The following is a 25024-nucleotide window of genomic DNA, read 5'->3' on the forward strand; positions in this document are numbered from 1 at the left end:
ATACTGGTTAGACGTATTGCAACAATAACAATTTATAGTGCACACGACATAAGCATGAGGCTCACAGTTATTTAGGATGCAGATCATCGAGGTGTCAGATATTTTTAGAAGCTATTAACTAATATTACATAATATATAGAATAAGTACATATAAGTAAAGAGTCAGAAGTACATGTTTAGGAGCTGACTGGACCTACTTACGGTTTGCTCATGTTGTGCGCATATAAAAGTCTCATACACAAGTTAAGAATTGCCCTATGGCATGTACCTTTCCAGTCTCCATAACAGGCCCTGACGCCCGGGCCATTTCCACAACTACCCGCAGCCAACAAGCTTCTGAGTGCGGCCCTGCACAGCATGCTGACAGCTACTGAACTGACGGAGTTGTGTAACGGGAGATAGGGGCGGTGTGACCAAGGGCAGGAGGAGGAGGCGAGAACGCATCTTCCGGGAGAGGAGGAGGCAAAAGTCGTCATCAGAGAGCTGCGGCCTTGAGAGACAGCAAGGGATACCGTAAAGGTGAGAGACTGCAAAGCATGGGAGACTACTGAAGAGAGAAAAAGTTAGCTAGACCCAGAGAATAGCAAGGAAGGTGAGAAGGTTAGCGACATAAGGGAGACAGCAAAGCAGGAAAACCGCAGCGACTGAAGAGGCATCTAGGCTTCAAAAATTATATTTAAAAGACAACATGGTTAGGGATCATGAAAAACAAAACAAGCGATCATAACGCGTTCCTATATAGTGTATCACTTTCCCTAGTAATCGATTTTAACCTCACTTTAGGGTGGTGACCCTAGTAAAGTGAAGTAGACAATCATTGAGAGACTACAAAGTGGAATGGGGGTCTGTCTTCACACCAGATGACACAGTCAGGCAGACAGACTGTAAAACTGGCGAAGGGACATCATGGGAGAGAGTAAAGGGACCATAAGGGTAATATCCTTCAGAGGTGAAATGAGGAGAGAACTAGGAGAGGATATGAATTAATGGTAAATAATAATTGTTAGAGGCATATCAGTTGAAAAATTGCATGATGCAGTGTTTTGCAATATACAATGCCTTGCAAAAGTATTCACCCCCCTTGGCATTTTTCGCGTTTTGTTGCCTCACAACCTGGAATTAACATGGATTGTTTGAGGATTTGTATCATTTAATTTACAGAACATGCCGACAACTTATCTTTGAAGATTTTTTTTTTTATTGTGAAGCAAACAACAAATAGGACAAAATAACAAAAAAAAGCCAATGTGCATAACTATTCACCCCCCCTAAAGTCAATACTTTGTAGAGCCACCTTTTGCGGCAATTACACCTCCAAGTCCCTTTGGATAAGTCTCTATGAGCTTGCCATTCCTCCTTGCAAAACTGCTCCAGCTCCTTCAAGTTGGATGGTTTGCGCTTGTGAACAGCAATCTTTAAGTCTGACCACAGATTTTCTATTGGATTGAGGTCTGGGCTTTGACTAGGCCATTCCATCACATTTACATGTTTCCCCTTAAACCACTCAAGTGTTGCTTTAGCAGTGTGTTTGGGGTCATTGTCCTGCTGGAAGGTGAACCTCCGCCCTAGCCTCAAATCACGCACAGAGTGGTACAGGTTTTGCTCAAGAATATCCCTGTATTTAGCACCATCCATCTTTCCCTCAACTCTGACCAGTTTCCCAGTCCCGGGGACGGTGTTCTTTGGGTGATTTGATGTGTTGGGTTTGCGCCAGACATAACATTTTCTTTAATGGCCGAAAAGTTAAATTTTAGTCTCATCAGACCAGAGCACTTTCCTCCCTACATTTTGGGAGTCTCCCACATACCTTTTCGCAAACTCAAAACATGCCATTTTGTTTTTTGCTGAAAGTAATGGCTTTATTCTGGCCACTCTGCCATAAAGCCCAACTCTATGGAGCATACGGCTTATTGTCGTCCTATGTACAGATACTCCAGTCTCTGCTGTGGAACTCTGCAGCTCCTCTAGGGTTACCCTAGGTCTCTGTGCTGCCTCTTTGATTAATGCCCTCCTTGCCCGGTCCATGAGTTTTGGTGGGCGGCCGTCTCTTGGCAGGTTTGCTGTTGTGCCATATTCTTTCCATTTGGTTATGATAGATTTGATGGTGCTCCTGGGGATCATCAAAGATTTGGATATTTTTTTTATAACCTAACCCTGACTTGTACATGTCAACAACATTGTCCCTTACTTGTTTGGAGAGTTCCTTGGTCTTCATGGCAGTGTTTGGTTAGTGGTGCCTCTTGCTTAGGTGTTGCATCCTCTGGGGCCTTTCAAAAAAGATGTGTATATGTAATGACAGATCATGTGACACTTAGATTGCACACAGGTGGACATCATTTCACTAATTATGTGACTTCTGAAGGTAATTGGTTGCACCAGAGCTTTTTATGGGCTTCATGACAAAGGGTGTGAATACATACGCACATGCCAATTTTCTGTTTTCTATTTCTAAAAATTTTTTGATGTATATATTTTTCTCATTTCACTTCACCAACTTAGACTATTGTGTTCTGATCCATCACATAAAATTCAGATTAATAAAACATTGAACTTAAAGGGACACTCAGGTTAAATAAAATGTTCATGATTCAGATACAGCATGTAATTTTAAACAACTTTCCAATTTACTTCCATTAAAAAAAAATGTGCAGTCTTTTATATTTATACTTTTTTAGTCACCAGTTCCTACTGAGCATGTGCAAGAATTCAGACTATACGTATATGCATTTGTGATTGGCTGATTGCTATCACATGGTACAAGGGCAGTGGAAATATACATAACTTTGAAATTTGTTAGAAAAAAATCTTCTACTCATTTGAAGTTCAGACTAAGTGCTATTGCATTGTCTTGTTATCTTGCATTTGTTGATTATGCAAATCTAATGTGTTGACTGGTCCTTTAAGGCTGTAATGTAACAAAATAGGTAAAAAGTCAAGGGGGGTAAATACTTTTGCAAGGCATTGTACATGCATTAGATGTTGGGATGAAGATAAGAAATCAGTAATACAGTTGGGGAGGATTAGGAAAGGCCATGAAATGTGAGACTGCGTAAGTCATTTAGATGAAAAATGTTAGATTTGTAGGAGGGAGAATGCAAAATAATGACAGAGGAACTATAGACTGGGGGAAGCGAGGAGAAAGTGAAATGCCACATGTCATGGGGGTATTGTATTTCCAACATAGACAATAGGCAGGCCACTTTATGTGGAAACTTTTTTCATTTTGGTTTGTATTGCAGATGCCGGTAGCTGTTGGACCCTATGGCCAATCACAACCCAACTGCTTTGACAGAGTGAAAATGGGCTTCATGATGGGGTTTGCAGTGGGTATAGCAGCAGGAGCTTTATTTGGCACCTTCTCGTGCTTGAGGTGAGCAAACTGTGCATTATTCATCAATAATGCCCTCTTACAGCACATGCAAACACGTGGATCAAATTTATTTTAGATTTTGTTACTAGCAAAAATATGAAGGATTCAGCCAAGGGTGCTCGTGTTTAGATGTATGTGCAATAATCAAAAGTAAAATTCTAGGACCATTAGCTATCTGTTATATGAGATTTGTAAAGTCCAGCACCAATTAATTATTTGTTTGTATTTATCTACATATCTTAACTGAGCTACCTACAGTTATCTACACCTGTTCATATGTTGTGCTATTGGTTTTACTTGTTGCCTGCTGTTATACTACACCAGATCCTTCTTCTTTAGGGGTTTTACCTCCGCTTGCATTTTAGTATCGTTCCTTTGCATTTGTGTTCAGATTTCTGTTGTTGTTGTTTTTTTCTCGCAGGAGATTAAAGGGAGAATAACCTCAAAATGAAACGTTCATGATTCAGATAAAGCATGCAATTTTCCAATTTACTCCTATTTAATTTGCTTCAGTCTCTTTATATCCATTGCTGAAAAGCATACATAAGTAGGCTTAGGAGCAGCAATGCACTACTAGGAGGTGGCTGCACATATGTCTTGTCACAGGCTCACCCAATGTGTTCATCTAGCTCCCAGTAGTGCATTGCTGTTCCTTCAACAAAGGATACCAATAGAATTAAGAAAATTAGACCGTTATTTAAAATGATATGCTGTATCTGAATCATGGGGAAAAAAAAATTGGGGTCCCTTTTTAATATGCTCATGAAGATACCATACCTGGTCCCTGTCCGTATATCTCAGGCGTTTTACAAAAAGTTAAACCATATTATTGAAAGTGGAAAATTCCTCTAAACAAACCTGTGAGGCTTTATAAATTCTAACTCCTGTTTCTATTTTCCTTTGTTCCTGAATCATTGGGACAGTCTGCTGTACCTAACCTGTAAACTCTCTGTTCATCTTTACAACTGGGGACTTCCCAGATGGATGTAATTACTTCCATCCCCATCATTATTAAAGGGACAGTCTAGGCCAAAATAAACTTTCTAGACTGCAAGTCTGTCAAAAGAACTGAAAAAAGGGGCAGTTTGCAGAGGCTTAGATACAAGATAATCACAGAGGTTAAAAGTATATTATTATAAATGTGTTAGTTATGCAAAACTGGGAAATGGGTAATAAAGGGATTATCTATCTTTTAAAACAATAAAAATTCTGGTGTAGACTGTCCCTTTAACAATCTCAAAATTATTAAAGAAAGACAAAATCATGAAAGTTTGTGGGGTTATGTATGTATTCTAGGGCTGCACGATTAATGGCGTATACAATTTAAAAACCGCGAGAGTATGCAATTTTTAGTCCCGCCCCTATGACGTACAGGAGGGCTGGCTGTAACTGTTCATTGCGCGCAAGCTTCTGTACTGAAAGGAGGGGGTGGGGGGGGAATAGAGATGCTATGCAGGAGCTGCGCTATGTTGGAATTTTCCTGTTTGCCTCTGCTCTGATGGCAGCAGTCACAGCTGCCTACACAGGTAAAATAAAGTCTGTTTACATAGAAAAAATGAAGCCTCTTCTTTTAACCCTTTAAGGACACAGCTTTCAGTTTGCTCAATTGTTTTATGACGGAAAAATTCCGTCATATGTCCTTAAGAGGTTAAAGAAAATATTTGACGCGAACAGTTCAGAAAGTGCACCGCGGAAAATAGCTCAGACAGTGAAGTACAAGTGCACTTTTACTCTACTGTCTGATCTATTTTCCATGGTGCACATTCTGAAATGTTTTTAAACCCTTCAACAAGACTTTCTTTTGGGGAGGATATTTTCCGGTGGGAGGAGCGTGTAGCAAGAACGCGCGCTCTACAGCTCCAAGCTAGGAGGGCTGGTAGGAGAGCAAGACACCCCGATACGCTGACTCCGATTGTCGGGAGAGTGAGAGTCCTGACCGGGGAGTGATACGTTGAGCAGCGGTATACGGAAAACACAGGTGCTGAATGGAGGCCGGATTGCATTGGCCGCAAAGACAAGCAGAAGCCATAACGCTGCCCCACCAGCCAAGCAACAGGTATCCTTAGCCTGGAGTGGAGACCACAGCGCAGCACAGGATTCTGGCATCGTGTCAGCAGGTGTGGGGACTGAGTGTGCTGCACAGAGAGACCGGTCAAAAAATCTTCATAATTCCGGAGTGTTTTTCCAGCCGGTGACGGGGCCCTGGAACAGTCGTGAGGTATCGCGGATGCTGTAGGGTCGTGGGAAACAACGGTGAAGTGGACGGCAGCACATCTCAAAGGCAGACCCATAACCGGAAGCAAACCGCAAGTATTATGTGTATAGACTTGGTTGTGCGGCTGTAACTGTGGCTTATTGTTGACATTTGTTGCATCACCACTAAATACATAGAAACGAACACATGCTTACAGACACAGTGCACGTTCACTAAAGTGAGTCTGTTAACAGAAATCCAGTGGTGGGGCAGCGCACAAGGAGGTAACAGATTGGCTAAGGAGGAAAGCAGTAAGGACATACTGGAGAGCTTCAAAGACATAATAGGAGAAGGGGACAGAAGAAGGGAAGCTGGAAATTTTGTTCATTAGATCAAGAAACAACTATTTTTTCTGGATAAGTTGAATTACAAATTCAGGGAGGACGGAACCTCACAGTGGAACAAGCATGGGAATAAAATGAACCTAAAATAAAAAAGGAATAACAGGACTTTCTGTATATTACACAGGCTGACTTTAAAATGTATCTTGTTTTCCTGTAAACCTGATTTTATTATTTATCTCCCTAGTAATTGTATGTAAATATCTCCTAGGACACAGACCAGATCTAAGCCCTGTAAGATAATCAGAGATAAAGAGCAGGCACTAGGGCATTAGTAAGATCCTCTGTTCAGGAGCCAGACATTTATCCCCATAGAAGGGGGAAAGGGAGAAGGGAGAGAAAAAGGAAAATATATAGGTCACAGAAAGGGTTTATTTTTTATGAACCAAGTAGAAAGTCATCCAAAAACCTTTGGTTAACTGGTTCATTCTTTTTCACTATGTTCCTAGAATTGTAACATGTTATCACAAGCATTGTGTATGTAGACTGGCAATAGGCTGCAACATTGTTACAGAGTGATAGCTGTTATAACAAATTAAGGTTCTTGCTTACTTTTTTTTTCAACGAGTTCAGATCTCGCTGAATAGAATCAGGCAAACGAAAATTGAAGTATTTAGCGTGAGAAGTTGTTTAAAGCATAGTGGAGTACAGACAATAAAGTTAACACTATAGTGCCTAGGTATTGAAAATATTATCTGCATCGTATAACAACTTGTAAATCTGGTCAATTAATACGTGTAAGGGTTAATTCCCTGTATATAATTCCCAGGTTATGAGGAACAGTGTTTCTGTACACAGCTGCAGACCTTTTGAAGGTTTGTAACACAAAGCTATAGTTACTGAAACTATGTATTCAATAACTACACTTGCACAGTGGAGATTGATAAAGAAAATGGCAAAATGTAACTAGTATGGTATTACATTTTGCATGTTGTATAAGCAAGGAAGTAAACAGCAGGCTAATATCAGATAATGCCTGTCTGACAAGAATACTGAAAACAACTGTCAAAGCGTTTTTAGGAAAGTCCAGGATTAATGATATGTTATAGCAGAAGTAAGCTCAATCCTAAAGGCTGATGACAAGTATCTCAGGACGCCTGCTTACCAGCGCAATGCTTGTGCGGACAGGTACGGAGCACTCTCAGCTGATTTGGAGACAGAGAGCGAGTTGTTGTTAGCGCTCAGCTGAGAGGGCTGGAGGCGTGACAGTGTCAGATCCTTGAGTGACGGATGACGTCACACGCTGGCGGTCGGACCGCAAACAGAAAATAACACAGTAAAAGTAAGTATGAGGAGGCTAAGGTTATAAGATGAGGTTGTCAGTCTTTAGGTATCAGATATCCAAAGAGAAATGGAGCGGTCATATGAAATAAGGTGGCTTGAAAGCAATCCCACTTGCTGACTGTAGATACGGAAATTATTAGCAGACAAGTTCCAAACGGAGTGAAAGCAGCTTGTGCTGGAGTAATTGGTAATCCACAAACGTGCAGGGAGAAGTAACAATGAAAGTTACTAGGTATACACCAAAAGGAGCTAGCAACTACCTTAGGAAAAGTAGCAACAATACTAAGCACTAGGAACAGGGCGTAGCTAGCATTTAAAGGGCAGGATGTATGATGACACAAAAGTGGGAGGTAACAGGTAGAATCCTGACATCATCCCCCCCCCCCCCCAAAGAGAGACAACGAAAGTCAAGGAGCAGGACGATGCGGATGACGTCGATGGAAAAGAGAGACCTTTTGAGGAGCATGGACATTAGAGGAGGGCTCCCAAGAATCGTCATCCGAAGGGTAACCTTTCCAAGCTACGAGATACTGCAGTTGTCCGTTGCAAATCCTTGAATCTTTGATAGAGGAGACCTCAAACTCATCAGTTGATGGAAGTGAACCCAGTGGAGGACTGACAGTGCCCTGGGAACTCAAATTCCGGCAAGGTTTCAGCAGGGATATGTGGAAAGTAGGATGAATCTTGATGGTAGGTGGTAAATCCAGAGTAACAGCATTCGGATTGACAATCCGGGATATCCGATATGGACCAATAAACAACCCACCCAATTTCTTACTGGGAATTCTGAGTTTTAGGTTTTTTGTCGATAACCACACCAGATTACCTATCTCATAAGATGGTGCGGGTCTTCTTCGGAGGTTGTAGTAATGCATCTGTTTCTCTTGAGCGGCTGCAATGTTACTTTTTAGAGTATCAAAATTTTGACGGAGATTGGCAACAAAGTCGTTTGCAGTGGGACACTCTGAACAGGTATTTGGAGAACCAGACGTAGGATAAGGGCTAGGATGGTAGCCATAGTTAGCAAAAAAAGGCGAAGACTTGGTGGATGAGTTTACTGAGTTGTTAAAGGCAAATTCTGCCATTGACAGAAAAGACAGCCAATCTTCCTGCTGGTATGCACAGAAGCATCGAATATATTGTTCCAACCATTGGTTAACCCTCTCCACCTGTCCGTTGGTTTGTGGGTGTAATGACGTTGAGAATCGATGGTCGATCTGGAGAAGAGATGTTAAGGATCTCCAAAAGCGAGAAGTAAATTGGGTCCCCCGATCTGAAGTTAAGATCTTTGGGAAACCATGGAGGCGAACAATATTGTCCAGAAATAGTTTAGCTGTCTCTGATGCTGTTGGTAACTTGTTGTAAGGTACAAAATGAGCCATTTTGGTGAAGAGATCGATAACAACCAAGATTGTGTTCATTCCTGAAGATCTTGGAAGGTCTACAATGAAGTCCATTGAAACATGATTCCAAGGATGTGATGGAATGGGCAAAAACATGAGGTAACCCACGGGATAAGACTTGGAACTTTTAGAAGTAGCACAGACATTACAAGATGAGACGTGTTCTTTTATGGTTTTTGACATTGATGGCCACCAATAATATCTTGTAAGAGTTTCCAACGTTCTTCTTTCTCCCGGATGGCCTGCGAGAGGGGATTCATGGTGTAATTTCATTACAGTTGATCTCATACTCTGTGGTACATAAATCTTTCCAGAGTGCAACATCAGCCCATCTGTATCCAATTGTAAGTCATGATGTGCTAGATCCTCATCAGAGCCGTAAGCATCCTTGATTGATTTTGTGAGGTATGAGGTTATACCTAAGAACCTCTCTGCAGGGAGTACAGGGGTGGACTAATGTTGAAACTCAGGAGGTTGATCTTTCCTTGACAAAGCATCAGCCTTTCCATTTCTGGATGAAGGTCTATATACTATATGAAAATTAAATCTGGTGAAGAAAAGACACCAACGTGCTTGTCTTGCAGACAATGTTTTGCTGTTTTGTAGAAAAGCTAGATTCTTGTGATCTGTGTATATGATGATGGGGAGTTTGGTACCCTCTAATAGATGTCTCCAGTTTTCCAAAGCCTTTTTAATTGCCAGCCGTTCTTTCTCACCGATAGGGTAATTTCTTTCAGAAGAAGAGAGAACCTTTGAGAAAAAGGCGATAGGGTGCATGGGTTCTGTAACCCCAGACTTTTGAGATAAGATGGCTCCTAAAGCAAAGTCTGAAGCATCCACTTCAAGAATATACTGATGTTCGGAGTTAGGGAAGCGGAGAATAGGTGCAGAGGTGACTTTAGTTTTCAAGAGTTCGAATGCTGAAGCAGCCTCTGGGGTCCAGTGGAACTTCTGTCGAGTACTTGTAAGTTGGGATAGAGGTTTCGCAATCTTTGAGAAGTCCTTCACAAACTTTCTGTAGTAATTTGTGAAACCCAGGAATCTTTGAAGTTCTTTCCGAGTCCTTGGTGTCTGCCAATTTCTGACGGTCTCCACCTTCTCCTCTTGCATGCTGATTCCATTAGGTGAGATTTTATAACCCAGGAAAGAAATTGCATTTGTGTGGAATTTACATTTTTCAAGTTTGGCATACAATCTGTGTTTTCGTAAACATGAAAGCACTTGCCGTATATGTTGCACATTAGCATCAACAGATCTGGAATAAATGAGGATGTCGTTTAGGTAAATTACTAAGCAGACATCAAGAAGATCACGGAAAACATCATTGATAAAGTGTTGGAAAGTTCCTGAGGCGTTGGAAAGCCCAAAAGGCATCACGAGGTACTCAGAGACCATACCTGGTCCTGAAAGCCGTCATCCATTCGTCTCCCTCACGTATTCTGACTAGGTTGTATGCACCTCGTAGGTCTAATTTAGTAAAGATGGTTGCGTCCTGTAAACGCTCTGAGCTCAGGGATCAGAGGGAGCGGGTATCGGTTCTTTATTGTGCGTTGGTTAAGTTCTCTATAATCTATGATGGGCCGTAGAGAACCATCTTTGTTTTTAACGAAAAACATACCAGCACCCGCTGAAGATGTAGAGGGTCGGATGAAGCCCTTGCGAATGTTTTCCTCGAGGTACAATTTTAGATGTTCAAGTTCAGGTGTGGATAATGGGTAAAGACGACCAAACGGAATGGAAGATCCAGGTTTGATGTCAATTGGGCAGTCGTAGATACGATGTGGGGGTAGCGATTCCGCCTCAACTTTACTAAAAACGTCACTGAAGTCAGAGTACTGTTCAGGAAGTTGAGCTACATCTGTTGGGAGTGAAAGTAGGTTATGTTTTGGTGTACAATGTTGCTGACAGTGGGCGGAGGTCAAATTTACCTGCAAAAATAACCAATCTATCCGAGGCTGATGTATCTTACACCAGGACACTCCTAAAACTAAAGGAAAAATTGGTGAAGGTAAAACATCGAATTCTAACAATTCAGCATGACCCTGTGATGTAGTTAGTAATAAAGGTATGGTCTGATGAGTGACTGGACCACTAGCAATAGAAGAACCATCAATGACACAAATGGCAACAGGAGAATGCTTAATCACACATGGTATTTTTTTTTTTTTTTGACAATAGACAAGTCGATGAAGTTCCCGTAGGTGCCTGTATCTATAATGGCCTCAGTTTGTAGTTTTCGGAGGTCCCACTGCAATGACATAGAAAGTTTACAGTAAGTGTTAGAAACTTCAGATGTTGGTATTGCTGATAATGAATTACACTTACTTTTTTTGGACTTTAGAAGGAGGGGACAGTCGGTCACTGAATGTGAGGAATTTGCACAGTACATGCAAAGCATGTTCAATCTCCTTCGTGTCCTCTCCTGTAGTGTCAGTGGAGCTCTAGCTAAACCAACCTCCATAGGTTCTGGAGAAGTTTTTGTAGATGTCATAGAAGATGTTGGAGATTGTATAGATTTTACAACAGATTCATAGTGACCTCTTTCTGACCTCCTCTCTCTTAATTTCCTGTCAATCTGAATGACTAGAGACATCAGATTTTCTAGTGTCTTAGGTAGTTCGACACGAGCCAGTTCATCTTTTTATATTGTCAGCAAGACCTAATCTGAACTGATTACGAAGGGCTATTGGATTCCACTGTGAATCTCGTGCATACTGCTTGAATTCCGTAATATAATCTTCCACAACACGTTTTCCTTGTTTCAGATTACGCATGGATGTCTCAGCAGATAATTGAGCATCAGAATCCAGGTATAGTTCATCCATATGGGTGAAGAAGTCGTCAAGCGATCCTAATATGGGTTGATTTGTTTCAAAGGTGGCATCAGCCCATACTCGAGGTTCACCCCTGAGAAAAGAAATGACTGTGAGTACCTTTACTCTTTCAGTACAATAAGTCTTAGGTTTTAAACCAAATAGAAGCTGGCAAGCCGTCTTGAACTGACGATATTGCTTCCTATTTCCAGAAAAAGGTTCTGGGAGTGAGACAGTTGGTTCTGGTATGGATTCTGGTTTGGGTGCCAAAGAGACTCGTATAATCCTTCTCAGGGATTGGTTCTCAATCGCAAGTTCCCTGAGAGAAATTCCCATTTGATCAACTCTTTGAGATAAAGAGTAAACAAATTGTGGCAGGTCTGCTGGTTCAGACCTTTTTTTTTAGGCTTAGTATTCTGTAAGGGTTAATTCCCTGTATATAATTCCCAGGTTATGAGGAACAGTGTTTCTGTACACAGCTGCAGACCTTTTGACGGTTTGTACCACAAAGCTATAGTTACTGAAACTATGTATTCAATAACTACACTTGCACAGTGGAGATTGATAAAGAAAATGGCAAAATGTAACTAGTATGGTATTACATTTTGCATGTTGTATAAGCAAGGAAGTAAACAGCAGGCTAATATCAGATAATGCCTGTCTGACAAGAATACTGAAAACAACTGTCAAAGCGTTTTTAGGCAAGTCCAGGATTAATGATATGTTATAGCAGAAGTAAGCTCAATCCTAAAGGCTGATGACAAGTATCTCAGGACGCCTGCTTACCAGCGCAATGCTTGTGCGGACAGGTACGGAGCACTCTCAGCTGATTTGGAGACAGAGAGCGAGTTGTTGTTAGCGCTCAGCTGAGAGGGCTGGAGGCGTGACCGTGTCGGATCCTTGAGTGACGGATGACGTCACACGCTGGCAGTCGGACCGCAAACAGAAAATAACACCGTAAAAGTAAGTATGTGGAGGCTAAGGTTATAAGATGAGGTTGTCAGTCTTTAGGTATCAGATATCCAAAGAGAAATGGAGCGGTCATATGAAATAAGGTGGTTTGAAAGCAATCCCACTTGCTGACTGTAGATATGGAAATTATTAGCAGACAAGTTCCAAACGGAGTGAAAGCAGCTTGTGCTGGAGTAATTTGTAATCCACAAACGTGCAGGGAGAAGTAACAATGAAAGTTAATAGGTATACACCAAAATGAGCTCAGGAGCTAGCAACTACCTTAGGAAAAGTAGCAACAATACTAAGCACTAGGAACAGGGCGTAGCTAGCATTTAAAGGGCAGGATGTATGATGACACAAAAGTGGGAGGTAACAGGTAGAATCCTGACAATACGGCATCACAGACCAGGTTCTTTCTGTTAGGAAACAGTTAAATTTTGAATTTTAAATCCATTATCTATTTTTCCCTCATCAACTGGTTAGAATATATGTTAGCAAGTAACGTATAAATAATTTTTTCTTTTAACTCAAGAGGGTGGTAGGGGAAAAAGGCAAAGGAACAGGAGAGAAGGGAAAGGAAGGGGAAAGAAAGAAAATCCATGGAAAAATACGTCACGAACGTTAAAAATAAATCTCCTGCAGGGGGGCGGAGCTAACCGCTGGATCGGCAGGACGTGCATTGCAGGAGCTCTTCCATCATTTCTAGTTTACAAGTATTTAATTATATATTTCTGAGAAAATTCTACTCTATATTGGGACTACCTATGACAAATCTGCCCAGGAGTATATCTAATTCGTTTGTGAGCTTTTGTTGTGACTCCGTTCCTGACCTATGTTATCCAGTGTGGCCCTGAGGAGGCTGACATACTGCGCCATAGCTGAAGCCATAGCATCTTTTATAGTTCTATCTAGCTAACTTTGGAGCCTAGGCTGCTGTTTCCCCCCACACCCATATTTATGGGAGAAGCTACGATAAGCTCTATCATGGAAGATCTTTCTACAAGGCTTATTGCCCTCTTTGTAGACTTCGAGGAATCGCTGCTGCAGGAGCTGGCTAACATCCGGCAGTGTGCCGGTCTGGAGGATATTCTTGTGCCTGATGCGGCAAACGGGGAGAGAGAGGTGCGTACCCAGGGTTCTCGAGTGATTTCTCAGAGTTGTGGACAAGGCTCAGCTTCTGACTCATACAACCTAGAAGACTTTGTCCTTCCTTTATTTACTTGTTTTCCGGGAGATGCAGCTGAACCCCAGCAGAGTGTATTAAGTCTACCACCATGTGGCCATAGGGCAAGCCATGCAGAGACCAGCACTGCAGTAGTGGAAGCCAAGTTGGGTGATCGTGAGGATAAGTGCTGCAATTGGAGTGTGTTGTGCTTGAGACTGAGCGAGATCACAGAAACCCCAGTCCACTTGCTTGATAAGATACAGCAACATGGGATTTGTTCTGGCTCTGTGCTAGGTTTGAAGATCTGGAGAGCAGGGGTGGGTTAAGTCACTATAACCCGCTATATAGGGATTCTACAAATTCATAAGGACAGCTGCAATTTAGATATATGTGCAATCCCATCTAATACTTGGACTGAAACATAACGAACTGCCAATTAGGTACTACATGCAGATTAACCAGCCTGAATGGAAAAATGTATATATTTATATAAATGTACCATGCAACAACTCCTATAGGCGATATATAACTATTTGACAAAAATGTTGGATTAAGTGTTCTGTTTTATAGTTTTCTTTATTCCTATATTAGTTCATGCTTCTATTATTTTATTTTATTTTTTTTATTTTTTTTTTTTTCTAGTCATCGTCCTGTTAGACTTTTTTGGTAGCCTAAGGTGGTAGACTATCAATCCACACAATGTATAAGCTCACCCTCCTACTATGCTATCAGTTAGTTTTTTTTTTTTTTTTTCTTGCCTTTCCTGCCTCTCCCTCAGTTGCGGCGAGATTACTGTAAATCCTAAATATAAAATGTCCTGATACAAGCTGTTATTACCGTTTACCACCACTAGAGGGGAGTCAAAGTCCAGTTACAGCCTGATCTACACGGCACATTTATGTGGTCTGGCAGCCAAAGTCACTGTGTAATTACTTTTATTTTCCTCTAGACTTATTGTCCTGGGAATTCAGATTTGCTATATATAGTCACATATTATAAGTATAGATTTAGACCAGTTTTGGGACCCTCAGAAATACCCCCAGGCATCTTGAGCCAGTACCTGGTATATACTGTGGTATGTATTATGCCTGGATTCTTTATTTTTTAATCTGCAAGGTTATACTTGGTGAGATATAATTTTTGGTTATCTGTAATAGGCTTATATGTAACTATATATAACTCAATATGGAGCTATGCTCACTTCTAGACACATTAGCCGAAATCCAGTACCCTTCAGATGTATAGCTAAATATAATCATAACACTGGGTTTATAAGTTAGTCAGATGTCTATATATGGGGGGTTGGCTGAGGTACTGTCACCTCATACACTTAAGATATCTGAAATAAATGAAGCAGCTTTATACTATATTTAGGAGTATATTCCACTACTGTCTGACTGTTATGCACATTGAGAGAGAAAAAGAGAAAAAAGGTGCTTTTTCATGTGTGAATATTTTAATATCTGCTTATTCCCACTTATTACAGTTTATATTATTATACAAAATATGTTAAGAACCTCGCTATTCTATTTGCAGGTATAGATGTGACTCCCATTATGTTTGAAATGTTCAAACTGCAAACTATTTCATTCCCATTACCCCTTTTGATGACAACTATCTCTAGACTACAGGTTGATGGTTTATTAGAGTGTTTTGTTTTTTTCTGTATGTATTATACTATATTTGATGACCTGTAATCTCTATGGTACAACAAGTTATAAATTTAAACAAATAGTTAAACTTATTTCTAAGCAGTTATTCCCCTTTTGTAACATGTTTGTACTCTTTTATATATTACTTCCTATGCTAGAAATATTCTATTTGTCAAGTTATATTCTTTACAAAGAAGAGAAATAAGACTATCTTTAGCTCATTATTATTGATGGCTGAAAATATATATTTTATTAGCTCACATATCCTACATGTCATAATATAATGTACCTATTTGCTTGTCACTATAGATAATATGATTATACGCACTTGCAGTGTTGGAGAGGGCTATCATAGCTAGGCTGAGACTCCTATAAGTAGTGGTTGTTTTGCTGTGCCGTCAGCGGCCGAGATGGCGCAGCATAGATCATAACCATAATTTGGAGGAGGGAGTCCTATACTGTTTTGATTTCTTCTTGCCCTAAAAGATACCTTTACATATTAATCTATATTGGTACTCCTGTAGCCCTTCTGGAAGTATTTTGTAATCCCAGTAGCGATTATAGTTTTTTATGAAACAAAGGAGAGATGATAATTGTCTCCTCGTATGAATAATATAATACGGTATGATCCTGTCCACTGTTGTTATGGATCATATAAGGTTAATAAGGGGTATTATGATGACCCCTATTTTATTTGATCCACTTTTTCCTTGTATGTACTTACTACAATCTGGACATAAGGTAAATTATGTATACTGAGGGGTTTAAATGGATATAGCACTTACTGTTTAAGATAGACTCATAACACAAGGACCATTTTAATAGGTTATATTTTGACCCTTAACTAACTGGACGGTATTGCCTCCACTGATATTACTCCACAAGGTTAATTCCCCTCCCGCACACATGGCTTACTTGGCAAGCGCAGGAAACCGTACCCCCTAGAACACGGCAGTAGTTATATTATCTATTTTTCTGCCTCTGAAACATTATTCTCTGGCCATATAGGACATAATACCCAAGTATATGTTTGCTATACTCACGCTAGTACATAGGTTCTCATCTAATAAATATATTAATGGAACCCGCCCGCCCCCCCCCCCCAGGGAGCTTATTTTCTAAGTGTTTACATGCCTGCCTTCTAACTAATACTGAGCTTAATAATTTACCTAGGGTCAGACTCTCCTGCTTGGGGGAGAATTAAATGTTAATATAGATGTAGTATAGATTTTGGATGAAATTCGCCCAGCCCTACATACACTCCTAGTACTAGTCCAGGTCCAACTCTACTATCTTATACTCTTTGTTTTTAGTTGGTTTTTATATTACTAGGCTCCGCCCCCCCCCCTTTTTGGAGCTTATTTATTAAGCTAAGGGACACAGATCCCATCGATGACCCCCTAAAAACTACATAAGAGTTCTTCATTATAGTTATGTTTGATATACTTTTCTATAATATACGTATATGTTTATAGTCTGGAGGACCCAAAAAGGGCCCTATAGGTTGTTAATCCAAAAAACTTGAGGTCAGTTTTTCTGTTCTTTTAACCACACAGGAAGCATTACAATTTTACACATTATCTTTGACTATTTGTTCTGTAACACTTATTGTTTTTGAAATGTAAGTTTTCATTAATGATTCAAAATATGGCATGTCATGCTTACTGTATATGCTGTTATATACTTTTGACAATTGCCCTTGCGGGTTAAGGGCCTATGTCTGTGGTTACTATGCTCTGTATTGTTTTATTATTTACCTCAATAAAAATATTTAAAAAAAAAAAAAAAAAATCTCCTGCAATGCCTCTAAAAAGGGCCAAGCGACAAATCTCAGCAGGAAACCAGTATAGAGTCAAACCTAGTTAGTCCAGATAGAAACTTTAGAAACACAACTCGCAACAAATCAGTTAGCTGACTAAATTCTTCCACAATTTGAGATAGTTAAAAAGGAGATATCCGACCTCTCAAATTAAATCAGACAATTCTCAATTAAGTTAACAGAGGTGGAAACTAGGGTATCAGATCTGGAGGACAAATCACACATACAAGACTTAAATATGACCAGGCATTCAGATAAAATCAATACATTACAGGCAAAAGTGGAAGATTTGGAAGATAGGTCACGACGTAGCAATATACGTATCTTGGGACTACCAGAGACTAAAGGGTATGAAGATCTACTGACATTTGGTTCTATTACATTACCTAAATTATTAGGGATGCAAACTGCAAATGGGGTGCTACAGGTAGAAAGAGCACACAGGATTGGTAATCCGAGACAATTTATGGGCGGCAGTGCAAGACCAAGAATGCTGTTAATAAAATACCTTAACTCTCAAGATAAGGTAAACATAATGTACCATTACAGAAAAGCCAAAACACTCACAATAGACTCAAAACAAATTCTCATATTTCAGGATTTTTCCCTAGAGACATCAGTTAAGAGGCGGGCTATGGCACCGTTCTGCACAGGGCTGATTAAAGCAGGATTAAAAGCCACTATGAGGTATCCAGCACTAAACTCTGTGGATGAAGCAAAAGCTTTCTGTCTTGAGAACAATATTGAAATATGAAAATTCCAGATAAATTGGGGGCGGAGTTAAATCCCATAAAGGGCATGATGGAATTTAGTGATAATTATAGGTTAAAGACCGTTTGGACAAAGAGGCGGTTGGACAGGAGAGGGAGGTGGGGAAGGCTTGGGGTTATGGGTTTTTTTTGTTTTGTTTTGTTTTTGTGTTTGTTGTGGTTTTTCCTTCTGTTTATGGGTATCTTTCCTTGAAAAGATCGCCACAAGTAGGTTAAAATGACCACTACACTTAACTTTGTGTCATGGAATGTGGGGGGGATAACCTCGCTCAAAAATATCTTAAAAATGTTGAAAAAACATAAGCCAGATGTTATCTTTTTGCAGGAGCTGCATTTGAAAGCTCCTGAGATAGAAAAATTAAAAACAAACTGGATTGCAGAAATTATTGCAACCCAGTGCGAGAAACGCAAATGCGTTGTAGCTATACTCTTTAATAAGAATTTAGATTACAAGACTATAAAGTTAAAGCTTGACCCTCACGGGAGATATATTATTTTACAGGTAAGAATAGATGATACCATTTGGACCTTATATCTGGCGCTTACAACACCCGGATGAGCGGTCTTATACCTGTGAATCCAAGACACATAAGAATTTTTCGCGAATCGACATGTTCTTAATAGATGAACAGTTACTAAAGCGTGAGATTGAGACACAAATTGCAAAAATAATTCTTTCAGATCACTCAATAATTAGCTTCAAGATTTTTCCAGCATCTAGGCCGCAGCACAAGCTGAATACATTTAGATTCCCAGATTACATGAGTAACAATCCAAAATTTGTCAGTTGGATTAAGAATAAGTGGAAAGAGTATATCTCGCTCAATAGGGAGTATATGAACAAATCCGAAATGTTGTGGGAGGCAGGGAAGGCGGTCATTCGTGGGGAGGTGAAGGCATACATGATCAAACTGACACGGAAAAATAAGGCCAGAGAGATCCAGTTAGCTAACCAGGTAAGAAACACATACAAAAATATCTAAATAATCCTAATACCTTCACATGGGGAAAATATACCCGATCAAAAGCAGAGAGGGAACACTTCTTGAAAGAAAAATGGGCAAGGGAAGAGGCAAAGTGTAGGGCAACATATAAAGGATTTCAGGGGATATCGGCAAAACATCTTGCCAAGATAACGAAATTTCGTAAAAATGCATAATATAATTTCTGTAATTAAAGAGGGAAAGAAACTATGTACCAATCCTTCAGAAATTAGAGAGGCTTTCTTCAATTATTATCAAAAACTTTACTCCAGAGAAAATATAAACAAGACGGCCAAAGAGCAGTTTTGGAACCAGATAAAAACCCCTAGACTCTCACCGGAGGCATTGCAGCAGATCAATTCACCAATCACGGAAGCAGAAGTGTTAAAAATAATTTAAAAAGCCAAAGCGGGTAAGGCTCCGGGACCCGACGGCCTTACTGCCGAGTTTTATAAAATAGCATCAAACAATTGCAGGGGCTTTAACTAAGTTATTTAACGATTACTATCTTAAAAAAGAAATGAGCTCTCCGTATTTCTCTGACGCAATAATTACATTGATCTTAAAAAAGGGAAAGACGCAGCAAATCTATCTTGATATCGTCCTATTTCATTATTAAATCAGGACCCAAGATCAGTAGAGTCTCATTGTAATCTTTTTGTTTGGTTGTATTTTCCATGTACTTCAGATCAATATGCTATCTGTATTTTTAATATTTTTGTTGGCATATGACAATGTTATATTATAATATAAAAATCTAATAAGTATTTTTTTAAAAAAAACAAGACTTTCTTTTAAAGAAGAGGCTTTGTTTTTGAAAGATATATATATATATATATATATATATATATATATATATATATATATATATATAATGTACAGAAGAGAAAATGAGCCAGTAGAAAGAATCCACTGGATCACTCCTAGGCGCTACTATCAAAATATTATGCCACAATGTATATATTATATATCTAGCAAGCTAATTCCAGCAGCCAATACCCAAACGGCAGAGGAAACCTATCATCCCTCTAAAGGAAATGAGAACAAAAAGGAGCAGGGTGGAGCAGAAAAACAAAAGCTAGAGAACACAGTCAATATACAACTATGTAAAACAGAACAACAAATATGATAAAATATAATATATAAAATATAGATAAATGAACATCAAATACTTAGAACAGATAAAAGACCATATATATCAAAGGTGCATGTAGAATAGGCCTAAGCCCAATGAATAGTCTCAAATAAGTAAATCAGGTGCACACCAAATGTGGAGAAAAACACAATCTTCATGCGATAGTCCCCTAGTGGATGTACACTTACTTCCAATGACCTCAATCAAATGAGGTAAGAATGTAGCACTTTCATAAATAAGCTGAGCACCTCCTGTAGGATGGATGGGATACGATAACTGTGGATCTCTTAGTATATACTCTTCGGTATCTTGGAAATTATATGATAGTATAACCTTCCCAGACTCCTTGTGCTCTCTTTATTGAGTGGTAGCTTCCAGTTCCAGTATAAGTGTCATAGAAAAAGAACCAGAAAATCAAACATAGTGTAAAACTGCTTTAATAGAACATAGACTGACACATAATAAGTTACACTCGCATTTAAAAACCTCAACTAATGAGGTATGGTATTAGCACATAAAAGAAGTACAAGCTGAAGCCCAGAAATCCTGTAGTCATCCGAAATAAGGAAGACAGTTCAAAGTACAATCAAAGGCTCCAGATAAGCAGAAGCACAGTTCAATCCAAAACCATAGACAAGCAGTGCGCCTTCCTTAAATACCTTACGCGTTTCGAAGGGGTTAGGGATTTAGATTCCCTTCTTCATTATATATATATATATATATATATATAGATATAGATATAGATATAGATATATATATATATATATATATAGATATATAGATATATAAACACACAGAGAAAACCCAGCACTCACTTACAAGCTCTCAGCTAAGATTTAAAAGCAAAAATGGAAAGGTTAGTCACTGCATCTGGCCAAATGGGACAAGCTCAGGTAGGGTCTCGGGTATTGGAAAGGACCTTGACGTGGTACCTGAGCTTGTCCCATTTGGCCAGATGCGGTGACTAACCTTTCCATTTTTGCTTTTAAATCTTAGCTGAGAGCTTGTAAGTGAGTGCTGGGTTTTCTCTAAGATTTAAAAGCAAAAATGGAAAGGTTAGTCACCGCATCTGGCCAAATGGGACAAGCTCAGGTACCACGTCAAGGTCCTTTCCAATACCTGAGACCCTACCTGAGCTTGTCCCATTTGGCCAGATGCGGTGACTAACCTTTCCATTTTTGCTTTTAAATCTTAGCTGAGAGCTTGTAAGTGAGTGCTGGGTTTTCTCTGTGTGTTATATTAATTTGTTTTGTAATTTTCCCTATGGTTCTTGCACCCAGACCTGTCTGGGGTTAACTGTGGCTCTGGGGACAGCACAGCTTCCTGTGAGTGCCAGTGGCACCCAGGGCTGAGCATGTTGCAGGGTCATGGGATGTGTACCCGGTCCGGTATGAGAGTGCAGTTCCCTTCCGTGTTTTGTATATGTCTAGGGTGGTTACATATTCCTGTGCACCCTTCCCTTGTTTTCAGTTTGTTTGGATTTGAAAGCTTGCATTGTGTGGCTGTTTTAGGGTCTCAGGTATTGGAAAGGACCTTGACGTGGTACCTGAGCTTGTCCCATTTGGCCAGATGCGGTGACTAACCTTTCCATTTTTGCTTTTAAATCTTAGCTGAGAGCTTGTAAGTGAGTGCTGGCTTTTCTCTGTGTGTTGTATTAATTTGTTTTGTAATTTTCCCTATGGTTCTTGCACCCAGACCTGTCTGGGGTTAACTGTGGCTCTGGGGACAGCACAGCTTCCTGTGAGTGCCAGTGGCACCCAGGGCTGAGCATGTTGCAGGGTCATGGGATGTGTACCCGGTCCGGTATGAGAGTGCAGTTCCCTTCCGTGTTTTTTATATGTCTAGGGTGGTTACATATTCCTGTGCACCCTTCCCTTGTTTTCAGTTTGTTTGGATTTGAAAGCTTGCATTGTGTGGCTGTTTTAGGGTCTCAGGTATTGGAAAGGACCTTGACGTGGTACCTGAGCTTGTCCCATTTGGCCAGATGCGGTGACTAACCTTTCCATTTTTGCTTTTAAATCTTAGCTGAGAGCTTGTAAGTGAGTGCTGGCTTTTCTCTGTGTGTTGTATTAATTTGTTTTGTAATTTTCCCTATGGTTCTTGCACCCAGACCTGTCTGGGGTTAACTGCTTGTGGCTCTGGGGACAGCACAGCTTCCTGTGAGTGCCAGTGGCACCCAGGGCTGAGCATGTTGCAGGGTCATGGGATGTGTACCCGGTCCGGTATGAGAGTGCAGTTCCCTTCCGTGTTTTTTATTTATATATATATATATATATATATATATATATATATATATATATGTGTGTGTGTTGTGGGCTCCCTTTTAATCCTCCGTGCCACTTTGTGGGAGTATGTACATAAAATAAATGCAGCCCAAGCCCGTTCAGAGATACTGTGCTCTGAGTGTCAATGAAAATTGGATTTATATCACGGCATGCAGAGGGAGGTCATGACCTGTAACTTTAAAAGAAAACAAGCCCCTCACGGTAAGCAGAAGAGTGGCAGGTAGGGTAGGGGACGGGCAGACAGAGCTTTGCTAGTTCAGCTCAACTTGGGGGTGTGATACCAGTGAGAGAGACTCGGAGCAGTTCACACATTATGCTGCAATGAATATCATCTGCAAAAACCTCAGCTGCCTGCTAACACTAGAAGTGTGTTACTTGCTGGGAGGTATGAGGCTATATTCCAACAGAAATCTGCATGGACCTCAATCATAGATAATATAGGAAGTGTTGATTACGTTTTTAATAGCATTAGAACAGCCCAAATGTTTTATTTGAATGTAATTGTACATAGTGTGCTTTCAACTCTTTCACCCAGTCTCTCCTAATTGTATCAGTTTTATGAACTTCTGATCAGGCTGCAGGACAGAGCTGCTAGAATATTTTAATTTTTTTTGTGGGTCCAAAATCGCGATTTAAATTTTTTCCCATATCCCCCAGCCCTAATTTATTTATTCATTTAGATTTCAAGAAAATATGTATAAACTTTAAACTATTGGTAACTACCATTCAGTTAATTCATCTGTAATCTTTCATGAAAAGATGGACAATGTAGAAAACAAGTTTTCCAATGTTAACACTTTGATGCCAGCACAAGGGGTTGAGTGCAGACAAAATTTATATTTTAGATAATGGTTTATATTTAACTATTTGTGCATTTTTGTAATGTACCCAATAGCACAATATTAGCTAATCTATTCAACAGAATTTTCCCTCCTCTTAATAAAGCTAAACTATCCAAGTCAGCCTTGAGAGCAATGCTTTTACATTTATATGTTTGTGCATAAATGTTTCAAGTACAGGTGGCCCTCAATTTACAACGGTTCAATTTGCACCGTTTCAGAATAACAACCTTTTTCTTCAGTCATGTGACTGCTATTGAAAAGCATTGAGAAGCAATGCATTGATTAAAATAGCCAGTAGGTGGAGCTGTCCACTTGTGTTGCAGCAAAGATATGCAAGCCAAGCAAGCTAAAATGAATCAGTATAATTAGACCTGAGCTATCAAGCAGCTTTCATAGGAACAAGATCTTCCGGTCTATAAATCAGTCCAGATTGGAATGCATAGAAAGAATTGTTTGCAGAAAAATGCAAGTAAAGTGTATGTTGTGTGATTATTTTATTAGGTTTATAATGCTCTTTAGCATTTAAAGTCTTAATTTCAAAGCTTTAAAAATAATGTATTAGGTGTTACTTATGACAATTTTGAGAGGGGCCTGGAACCTAACTCCCTCACTTCCCATTGACTTACATTATAAACTGGGTTTCAATTTACAATGGTTTCGATTTACAACCATTCCTTCTGGAACCTAACCCCGGCGTAAACTGAGGGCTACCTGTACTCTTCTGTTCTTTAAGGTATATAAGATTGTTTCATTGTTGGAATAAAAAAAAAAAACACTAAATGGTTTATACTTACAATAAATCATTGCAATGTGTATTATTATTAATCATTTTAAAAGGATTTTACAAAAAATGTTAACCTCTTTTGTTCAGGGTCTATTACTTTCTGTCACAACCCCAGAAGGAGGCTGTGGTATCTACAGGAAGACAACGTTTTATTTATTGCCCATGTTCAGTCGAGGACTTTTGCTGCAAAAACCATGTGACCATAGAAGTTCTGCGACGTCTGCTTGGTTATCTAGCTGTAGGCAGTGGCTACATTGAGAATTTTTAAGTGCAGGTTTAGCAATAAAACAAGATTACTGTTTAACACAATTTGTTTCTTTTTTTATCTTTGATTTAATATTTGTTTTTACGCAGCACAGTTTCATATCCCTTTAAAAAAAAGTTTGCAAAAGAGTGAACGTTACATACTGTTATTTTGGCGTCTATGGGTAATGTCCACCTTTAGACCTCACATCAACATATCTTGTTGAAATTTGGTAACAAGCACTTAATGGATTGATTGATTGATAAACACAAGATTGCAACAAATTAAACTTAACATAGCTGTTTTGATGGCTGTGGATAAAACAAATGCAGTATTAAGCAAGAGGAGATTTTGAAACAGACCAACTTTATGATTCAATTAATATTTCTCAAAAGGATTTGATGCAGGTTATATCCATGAACATTTTTATTTTGTGAACCTCTATCGTATGGTTTTTTTATAAACCAAAAAAAATAAAAATGTTTTGATGCTTTTTTGTCTTCCAGAGTTGGAATGAGAGGACGGGAACTCATGGGAGGAGTTGGAAAGACTATGATGCAAAGTGGTGGCACATTTGGAACATTTATGGCCATTGGAATGGGAATTAGATGTTAACTGTTAAAACATTCCTGCATTATGTAAATGTATAAACACAAAAAAAAGACTGTCTTCATAGAATGTGTCAGATTTCTTAATGTATAGACAGCAAACATATGCCTTTCTTCTATCACCAGAATATACTTACGGCAGAACCAAAATCTGGATATGTTTACCAGATCTGCTTTTAGGGCCAATGTTTATAATTGCCAGAAACCTGTGTAATTTAGCCAATCCCATACCAATATAATATATACTGTATATACAGTAAACTCCCAGTTAACCGGCACCCATGGGGATTGGTAGATTCAGGTTGCTTGAGAGTTATT

At 39.5% G+C, this 25024-nt stretch overlaps 2 protein-coding genes across 3 annotated transcripts in view; one reads left to right on the forward strand and one right to left on the reverse strand.

Moving 5' to 3' along the window:
• Positions 1 to 404, reverse strand: part of NFS1 (NFS1 cysteine desulfurase) — a 177052-nt gene extending 176648 nt beyond the window's left edge. The window contains exon 1 of the mRNA XM_053695861.1: positions 269 to 404. Coding sequence (XP_053551836.1) covers positions 269 to 359 — 91 coding nt within the window. The 5' untranslated portion in view covers positions 360 to 404. The remainder of the gene's footprint in view (positions 1 to 268) is intronic.
• On the forward strand, positions 393 to 24776 carry ROMO1 (reactive oxygen species modulator 1). 2 transcript variants are annotated; one of them, XM_053695967.1, is made up of 3 exons: positions 393 to 519; positions 3240 to 3370; positions 24605 to 24776. In XM_053695967.1, the coding sequence occupies exons 2-3, from the start codon at positions 3240 to 3242 to the stop codon at positions 24711 to 24713; spliced, it is 240 nt and encodes a 79-aa protein (XP_053551942.1). In that variant the 5' UTR covers positions 393 to 519; the 3' UTR covers positions 24714 to 24776. The 2 variants fall into 2 exon arrangements, with proteins under 2 accessions (XP_053551942.1, XP_053552018.1); XM_053696043.1 differs by having other exon boundaries at positions 502 to 592.
• Positions 24777 to 25024: the final 248 nt, after the last annotated feature.

Source organism: Bombina bombina, chromosome 1 (genome assembly GCF_027579735.1).
Source record: "Bombina bombina isolate aBomBom1 chromosome 1, aBomBom1.pri, whole genome shotgun sequence".
Taxonomy (NCBI): Eukaryota; Metazoa; Chordata; class Amphibia; order Anura; family Bombinatoridae; genus Bombina; species Bombina bombina.